A 9,864-nucleotide genomic window follows, 5' to 3' on the forward strand; every position below is an offset into this window, starting at 1 on the left:
ACAATTTTAAAGGGGGTTTAGGAACAGAGAGACCAGGTAGGAGGGATGTTGAAGGTGGCAGGACAAGACGAGAGGAATGTTAAAAAAGCATATGGAATCCTTGGCTTTATTAATAGAGGAATTGAGTACAAAAGCAAGGAAATTATGCTAAACCTTTATAAAATACAAGTTAGGGCTCAGCTGGAGTATTGTGTCCAATTCAGGACACCATACTTTAGGAAGGATGTGAAGAGCCTGGGGAAGATGCAGAAGAGGTTTACTGGGGAGTTTCCAGGGATAAGGGACCTCAGTTAGAAGACTGGAGAAACTGGAGAAGAAAATGTATTCTTGGGATGGGGGGGACCACGGGCAAGCTTGGCACTTTTCCCTATCCCTAATTTCCCTGAGAAAGTTCTTGAATTTCTGCAGATCTTTGAAGTATTTTAATGTAACTGAGTGCCTTGTATTACCACTTCAGATGGCAGTTAATATTCAACCACATGGTCGAGGACTGGAGTCACATATAGGCCAGGCTGGGTAAGGAGAGCAGGTTTCCTTCCTTAAAGGACAGGTAGTGAAACAGTTGGGGTTATATGACAATTTCACTTGTGGGTTGAATTTTGTGGTGCTGGCAGGGCTCCCAGCGCTGGGCTAAAAAGGCCGGGTATCTCTGCCTCGGCCTTTTGGATTCCACCCCCCTGCACGATCTAACGGCACTCCGGCACTTATCTGACCAGTGCCGAGATCCCCGTCACCAAGAGCTGCTGGCCAATCACAGGGCTGGCAGCTCAGTAGTATCGGCAGCATGACCAGGAGTGGTGGCCATTGCTGGTGCTGCAAGAGGCCTTAGACCCAAGCCCAGTGCTGGAGCCCAGACCTAAGGTAAGTGATGCAGGATCGCTGGCGCCAGACTGGCAGGCCTCAGCGAGGTGGGGGAGGGATGAAGGTGGGTGTTTAATGCAGGGTAAGGGGGCTTCATATATGTGGTGCTTTTCCCAGCAGGGGCCCTCTGTGGGCTACAGATTGCCATGGAGGAAGGCCCCTCCCAAGCCCACAGAGAGTACTGGGCATCCTCCCCACATGGTGGAGGCCCCCGCTATCACTGGTTAAATCCCAGCGGTGGCTGGAAGGGGCCCGTAAGTAGGCTGTCATCAGCCTATCCCGCCCCCAACAAAATTCCAATGCAACGGGAAGGTGATGGGCCCTCCTCACCACCACCCACCCCCCATGCCACTGGTCGCAATTCTATGGGCTCCCACGCCTCTGAACATGTCTCAGGGGGACCCATAAAATTCAGCCCACTGATACTAGGTATTTTATTTCCAGATTTCTTTTTTAAAAAGAGCTGAACTTAAGTTCTCAAACTGCCAAGTTGGAGATTTAAACTCATATTGATGCATGGAATTTAGTCTAGGCCTCCAGGCCAGTAACATAATCACGGCACCACCATACCTGCTTATGTGAGCAAATTGGCTGCTGTGTATGCAAGTTCCTTTTTTTCTTTCCTGTTGAGTTACTCCATCACTTTGATCTTTCGAAAATCTAATTTCCCCTCGAACCACACTTTAATAACTATGGCATTGAGAAACGTTGTACTGAGTGTCTTTTGGTAAGTTCCACTCTGTGATCCTTTGTTATGCCTCATACCGGGTATTTCCTGGGAAATCGGTAGCCACCTCTTTGACAGAAATTCGGTGGAAACTATGTTTATGTGAGGGAAGTGTGGCCGCCATTACAACAGTGGAGTGGCAGTAGACATAAGGGAATTCACAATCTAAATTATGTTTTTACTTATCTTAAGACTTACGTATATTCATTCCAACTTTCTCCCCCTCCCTTTTCTTTGGAAGGCTGACACAATTGTACTTTTCTTCCACATCTCTGTTTTAATTTCTTTGTTTATCCAGCTTGGAGACAGCCCATTAAATTTACATTTATCTCTCCCGAGTACATTGCCAAAAAGCAGTCCACACTGGCTCAGGTCATTCGTTATTGCCACATTATTAACTGTCGGGACCATCCTGATCTCCTCACACAAGATGACATATAGTGGGAGTGGTGGGGTGGGGAAACCCAGCCTTTCTACTGAACAAATCTGTGCTCAAGTTTCCAAGCTGTAGCAAACTGCTTCCTTTCAGCATATTTTTTATTTATTCATTACTTTTACCCAGCAACTTATATGATGCAAACTAAAAAGAATACTAAAGACGTAATAATCCTTTTCAATAACCGCACCAAAAAATGTTATTGATATAACTGGAAATAAAATACTTGTGGTAAACTGATAGATAAATATAACTCTCTGTGACAGAAGCATTTTGTTTCATGACATTTTAATGCACTGCACCTAGTGCCAAATTAAATTCTGACTGCAGGATTCTGTTTGTCTGTGAGGCCCTCTATAACCTGTTTTATGGACAGCTATATTCTCTTATATTATTGCTGTGTTAAAAAGGTAGATGTGTGGGTGTTACTGTTAGTTTGAGATAGCTTCAGAGAAATTAACTGTTTTGGATATAAATGTGGGTGAATTTTTGTGTGAGCACCACGGGGTAAATTGATGTGAACAGAAATAAGAATCAGGAGAGATATAAAGTCACAGCTGACGCCCTAATACCCACTTCACACAATCGCGCAAAGTCAAAATGAGACAACCCCTCCAGAATGAGTGACTTTCAGAATTCATCCTGAGTTCTGTTAAAAAGCATGCTTTGTTCAAGTGCTCCACTGATCCCACCGTCTGTATCACTGATACCACCATCAGTATCACTGATCCCACCATCTGTACCACTGATCCCAATGCCTGTATCGCTGATCCCACCGTCTGTATTACTGATCCCACCGTAAGTGTCACTGATCCCACCGTCTGTATCACTGACCCCACCGTCTGTATCACTGATCCCACCGTCGGTATCACTGATCCCACCGTCAGTATCATTGATCCCACCGTCAGTATCAGTGATCCCACCACCTGTATCACTGATCCCACCGTCTCTGTCACTGATCCCACCACCTGTATCACTGATCCCACGGTCTGTATCATTGATCCCACCGTCTGTATCACAGATCCCACCGTCTGTGTCACTGATGTCACTGTCTGTATCACTGATCCCACCGTCTGTGTCACTGATCCCACCATCTGTATCATTGATCCCACCGTCTGTATCATTGATCCCACCGTCTGTATCACAGATCCCACCATCTGTGTCACTGATCCCACGGTCTGTATCACTGATCCCACTGTCTGTGTCACTGATCCCACCGTCTGTGTCACTGATCCCACTGTCTGTGTCACTGATCCCACCATCTGCAAGACTGATCCCACTGTCTGTATCACTGATCCCACTGTCTGTGTCACTGATCCTAAAGTCTGTATCACTGATCCCACCGTCTGTGACACTGATCCCACCGTCTGTGTCTCTGATCCCACCGTCAGTATCACTGATCCCACCGTCTGTGACACTGATCCCACCGCCTGTGTCTCTGATCCCACAGTCTGTATCACAGATCCCATCGTCTGTATCACTGATCCTACCATCTGTATCATTGATCCCACTGTCTGTATCACTGATCCCACCGTCTGTGGCACTGATCCCACGGTCTGCAAGAATGATCCCACTGTCTGTATCACTGATCGCACTGCCTGTATAAATGATCCCACCATCTGTATCACTGATCCTACTGTCTGTGACACTGATCCCACCGTCTGTGTCTCTGATCCCACTGTCAGTATTACTGATCCCACGTCTGTATCATTGATCCCACTGTCTGTATCACAGATCCCACCGTCTGTATCACTGATCCCACCGTCTTTGTCATTGATCCCACCGTCTGTATCACAGATCCCACCGTCTGTATCACTGATCCCACCGTCTGTATCACTGATCCCACCGTCTCTGTCACTGATCCCAACTTCTGTGTCACTGATCCCACCATCTGTATCACTGATCCCACCGTATTTGTCACTGATCCCAGCATCTGTGTCGCTGATCCCACCGTCTGTATCACAGATCCCACCGTCTGTATCACTGATCCCACCGTCTCTGTCACTGATGCCACCTTCTGTATCACTGATCCCACCGTCTCTGTCACTGATCCAACCGTATTTATCACTGATCCCACTGTCTGTGACACTGACCCCACCGTCTGTGTCTCTGAACCCACCATCAGTATCAGTGATCCCACCGTCTGCGTCACTGATCCCAACGTCTGTATCACTGATCCCACCATCAGTATCAATGATCCAATTGTCAGTATCACTGATCCTACCATCAGTATCACTGATCCGACCGTCTGTATCATTGATCCCACCGTCAGTATCAGTGATCCCACACGTCTGTATCACTGATCCCACCTTCAGTATCATTGATCCCACTGTCTGTGTCACAGATCCCACCGTCTGTGTCACTGATCCCACTGTCTGTATCACTGATCCCACCGTCTGTGACAATGATCCCACCGTCTGTGTCTCTGATCAAACCGTCAGTATCACTGATCCCACCGTCTGTGTCACTGATCCCACCGTCTGTGTCACTGATCCCACCGTCTGTATCACTGATCCCACCTTCCGTTTCACTGATCCCACTGTCTGTATCACAGATCCCACCGCCTGTATCACTGATCCCACCGTCTGTATCATTGATCCCACTGTCTGCATCACAGATCCCACCGTCTGTATCACTGATCCCACCGCCTGTATCATTGATCCCACTGACTGTATCACAGATCCCACTGTCTGTATCACTGAGCCCAGCCTCTCTATCACTGTTCCCACCGTCTGTGTCACTGATCCCACCATCTGTAAGACTGATCCCACTGTCTGTATTACTGATCCCAGTGCCTGTATAACTGATCCCACCGTCTGTGTCACTGATCCTACTGTCTGTGACACTGATCCCACCGTCTGTGTCGCTGATCCCACTGTCAGTATTACTGATCCCACCGTCTGTGTCACTGATACCACCGTCTGTATCATTGATCCCACCATCAGTATCACTGATCCCACCATATGTATCATTGATCCCACTGTCTGTATCACAGATCCCACCGTCTGTATCACTGATCCCACCGTCTGTATCACTGATCCCACCGTCTGTGTCACTGATCCCACCGTCTGTATCACTGATCCCACCGTCTGTGACACTGATCCCACCGCCTGTGTCACTGATCCCACCGTCTGTATCATTGATCCCACCGTCAGTACCACTGATCCCACGTCTGTCTCACTGATCCCACCATCTGTATCATTGATCCCACTGTCTGTATCACAGATCCCACCGTCTTTGTCACTGATACCACCGTCTGTATCACTGATCCCACCGTCTCTGTCACTGATCCCAACTTCTGTATCACTGAATCCACCATCTCTGTCACTGATCCCTCCATCTGTGTCGCTGATCCCACCGTCTCTGTCACTGATCCAACCGTATTTATCACTGATCCCACTGTCTGTGACACTGACCCCACCGTCTGTGTCTCTGAACCCACCATCAGTATCAGTGATCCCACCGTCTGCGTCACTGATCCCAACGTCTGTATCACTGATCCCACCATCAGTATCACTGATCCGACCGTCTGTATCATTGATCCCACCGTCAGTATCAGTGATCCCACACGTCTGTATCACTGATCCCACCTTCAGTATCATTGATCCCACTGTCTGTGTCACAGATCCCACCGTCTGTGTCACTGATCCCACCATCAGTATCAATGATCCCACTGTCAGTATCACTGATCCCACCGTCAGTATCACTGATCCGACCATCTGTATCATTGATCCCACTGTCTGTATCACTGATCACACCGTCTGTATCACTGATCCTACCATCTGTATCATTGATCCCACTGTCTGTATCACAGATCACACCATCTGTATCACTGATCCTACCATCTGTATCATTGATCCCACTGTCTGTATCACTGATCCCACCGTCTCTGTCACTGATCCCAACTTCTGTGTCACTGATCCCACCGTCTGTATCACTGATCCCACCGTAAGTGTCACTGATCCCACCGTCTGTATCACTGACCCCACCGTCTGTATCACTGATCCCACCGTCGGTATCACTGATCCCACCGTCAGTATCATTGATCCCACCGTCAGTATCAGTGATCCCACCACCTGTATCACTGATCCCACGGTCTGTATCATTGATCCCACCGTCTGTATCACAGATCCCACCGTCTGTGTCACTGATCCCACTGTCTGTATCACTGATCCCACCGTCTGTGTCACTGATCCCACCATCTGTATCATTGATCCCACCGTCAGTATCAGTGATCCCACCGCATGTATCACTGATCCCACCATCTGTATCATTGATCCCACCGTCTGTATCACAGATCCCACCATCTGTGTCACTGATCCCACGGTCTGTATCACTGATCCCACCGTCTGTGTCACTGATCCCACCGTCTGTGTCACTGATCCCACTGTCTGTGTCACTGATCCCACCATCTGTAAGACTGATCCCACTGTCTGTATCACTGATCCCACTGTCTGTGTCACTGATCCTAAAGTCTGTATCACTGATCCCACCGTCTGTGACACTGATTCCACCGTCTGTGTCACTGATCCCACGGTCTGTATCACTGATCCCACCGTCTGTGTCACTGATCCCACCGTCTGTGTCACTGATCCCACTGTCTGTGTCACTGATCCCACCATCTGTAAGACTGATCCCACTGTCTGTATCACTGATCCCACTGTCTGTGTCACTGATCCTAAAGTCTGTATCACTGATCCCACCGTCTGTGACACTGATCCCACCGTCTGTGTCTCTGATCCCACCGTCAGTATCACTGATCCCACCGTCTGTGACACTGATCCCACCGCCTGTGTCTCTGATCCCACAGTCTGTATCACAGATCCCATCGTCTGTATCACTGATCCTACCATCTGTATCATTGATCCCACTGTCTGTATCACAGATCACACCGTCTGTATCACTGATCCTACCATCTGTATCATTGATCCCACTGTCTGTATCACTGATAACACCGTCTGTATCACTGATCCTACCATCTGTATCATTGATCCCACTGTCTGTATCACAGATCACACCGTCTGTATCACTGATCCTACCATCTGTATCATTGATCCCACTGTCTGTATCACAGATCACACCGTCTGTATCACTGATCCTACCATCTGTATCATTGATCCCACTGTCTGTATCACTGATCCCACCGTCTGTGGCACTGATCCCACGGTCTGCAAGAATGATCCCACTGTCTGTATCACTGATCGCACTGCCTGTATAAATGATCCCACCATCTGTATCACTGATCCTACTGTCTGTGACACTGATCCCACCGTCTGTGTCTCTGATCCCACTGTCAGTATTACTGATCCCACGTCTGTATCATTGATCCCACTGTCTGTATCACAGATCCCACCATCTGTATCACTGATCCCACCGTCTTTGTCATTGATCCCACCGTCTGTATCACAGATCCCACCGTCTATATCACTGATCCCACCGTCTGTATCACTGATCCCACCGTCTCTGTCACTGATCCCAACGTCTGTATCACTGATCCCACCATCAGTATCAATGATCCAATTGTCAGTATCACTGATCCTACCATCAGTATCACTGATCCGACCGTCTGTATCATTGATCCCACCGTCAGTATCAGTGATCCCACACGTCTGTATCACTGATCCCACCTTCAGTATCATTGATCCCACTGTCTGTGTCACAGATCCCACCGTCTGTGTCACTGATCCCACTGTCTGTATCACTGATCCCACCGTCTGTGACAATGATCCCACCGTCTGTGTCTCTGATCAAACCGTCAGTATCACTGATCCCACCGTCTGTGTCACTGATCCCACCGTCTGTGTCACTGATCCCACCGTCTGTATCACTGATCCCACCTTCCATTTCAATGATCCCACTGTCTGTATCACAGATCCCACCGCCTGTATCACTGATCCCACCGTCTGTATCATTGATCCCACTGTCTGCATCACAGATCCCACCGTCTGTATCACTGATCCCACCGCCTGTATCATTGATCCCACTGTCTGTATCACAGATCCCACTGTCTGTATCACTGAGCCCAGCCTCTCTATCACTGTTCCCACCGTCTGTGTCACTGATCCCACCATCTGTAAGACTGATCCCACTGTCTGTATCACTGATCCCAGTGCCTGTATAACTGATCCCACCGTCTGTGTCACTGATCCTACTGTCTGTGACACTGATCCCACCGTCTGTGTCGCTGATCCCACTGTCAGTATTACTGATCCCACCGTCTGTGTCACTGATACCACCGTCTGTATCATTGATCCCACCATCAGTATCACTGATCCCACCGTATGTATCATTGATCCCACTGTCTGTATCACAGATCCCACCGTCTGTATCACTGATCCCACCGTCTGTATCACTGATCCCACCGTCTGTGTCACTGATCCCACCGTCTGTATCACTGATCCCACCGTCTGTGACACTGATCCCACCGCCTGTGTCACTGATCCCACCGTCTGTATCATTGATCCCACCGTCAGTACCACTGATCCCACGTCTGTCTCACTGATCCCACCATCTGTATCACTGATACCACCGTCTGTATCACTGATCCCACCGTCTCTGTCACTGATCCCAACTTCTGTATCACTGAATCCACCATCTCTGTCACTGATCCCTCCATCTGTGTCGCTGATCCCACCGTCTCTGTCACTGATCCAACCGTATTTATCACTGATCCCACTGTCTGTGACACTGACCCCACCGTCTGTGTCTCTGATCCCACCATCAGTATCAGTGATCCTACCGTCTGCGTCACTGATCCCACCATCAGTATCAATGATCCCACTGTCAGTATCACTGATACCACCGTCAGTATCACTGATCCGACCATCTGTATCATTGATCCCACTGTCTGTATCACTGATCACACCGTCTGTATCACTGATCCTACCATCTGTATCATTGATCCCACTGTCTGTATCACAGATCACACCGTCTGTATCACTGATCCTACCATCTGTATCATTGATCCCACTGTCTGTATCACAGATCACACCGTCTGTATCACTGATCCTACCATCTGTATCATTGATCCCACTGTCTGTATCACTGATCCCACCGTCTGTGGCACTGATCCCACGGTCTGCAAGAATGATCCCACTGTCTGTATCACTGATCGCACTGCCTGTATAAATGATCCCACCATCTGTATCACTGATCCTACTGTCTGTGACACTGATCCCACCGTCTGTGTCTCTGATCCCACTGTCAGTATTACTGATCCCACGTCTGTATCATTGATCCCACTGTCTGTATCACAGATCCCACCGTCTGTATCACTGATCCCACCGTCTTTGTCATTGATCCCACCGTCTGTATCACAGATCCCACCGTCTGTATCACTGATCCCACCGTCTGTATCACTGATCCCACCATCAGTATCACTGATCCCTCCGTCTGTGTCACTGAGCACTCCGTCTGTATCACTGATCCCACTCCGTCTGTGTTACTGATCCAACCGTATTTATCACTGATCCCACTGTCTGTGACACTGATCCCACCGTCTGTGTCTCTGATCCCACCGTCTGTGTCTCTGATCCCACCATCAGTATCACTGATCCCACCGTCTGCATCACTGATCCCACCGTCTGTATCAATGAGCCCACCGTCAGTATCACTGATCCCACCGTATGTATCATTGATCCCACTGTCTGTATCACTGATCCCACCGTCTCTGCCACTGACCCCACCATCTGTGTCACTGATCCCACCGTCTGTATCACAGATCCCACCGTCTGTATCACTGATCCCACCGTCTCTGTCACTGATGCCACCTTCTGTGTCACTGATCCCACCGTCTGGATCACTGATCCCACCGTCTCTGTCACTGATCCCACCATCTGTG

The 9,864-nt window shown here is 48.8% G+C and overlaps 1 protein-coding gene across 1 annotated transcript; it reads right to left on the reverse strand.

The window, feature by feature from the left end:
* Positions 1 to 1,613: 1,613 nt before the first annotated feature.
* LOC137374994 (uncharacterized protein DDB_G0290685-like) lies at positions 1,614 to 7,868 on the reverse strand. The gene is made up of 3 exons (XM_068041618.1): positions 7,652 to 7,868; positions 4,334 to 5,155; positions 1,614 to 1,753 (listed from the first exon to the last, which is right to left on the reverse strand). Exons 1-3 carry the CDS (start codon positions 7,866 to 7,868, stop codon positions 1,614 to 1,616), a joined length of 1,179 nt encoding a protein of 392 aa, XP_067897719.1.
* Positions 7,869 to 9,864: the final 1,996 nt, after the last annotated feature.

The sequence above is a fragment of the Heterodontus francisci genome, chromosome 11 (assembly GCF_036365525.1).
Source record: "Heterodontus francisci isolate sHetFra1 chromosome 11, sHetFra1.hap1, whole genome shotgun sequence".
Classification (NCBI taxonomy): Eukaryota; Metazoa; Chordata; class Chondrichthyes; order Heterodontiformes; family Heterodontidae; genus Heterodontus; species Heterodontus francisci.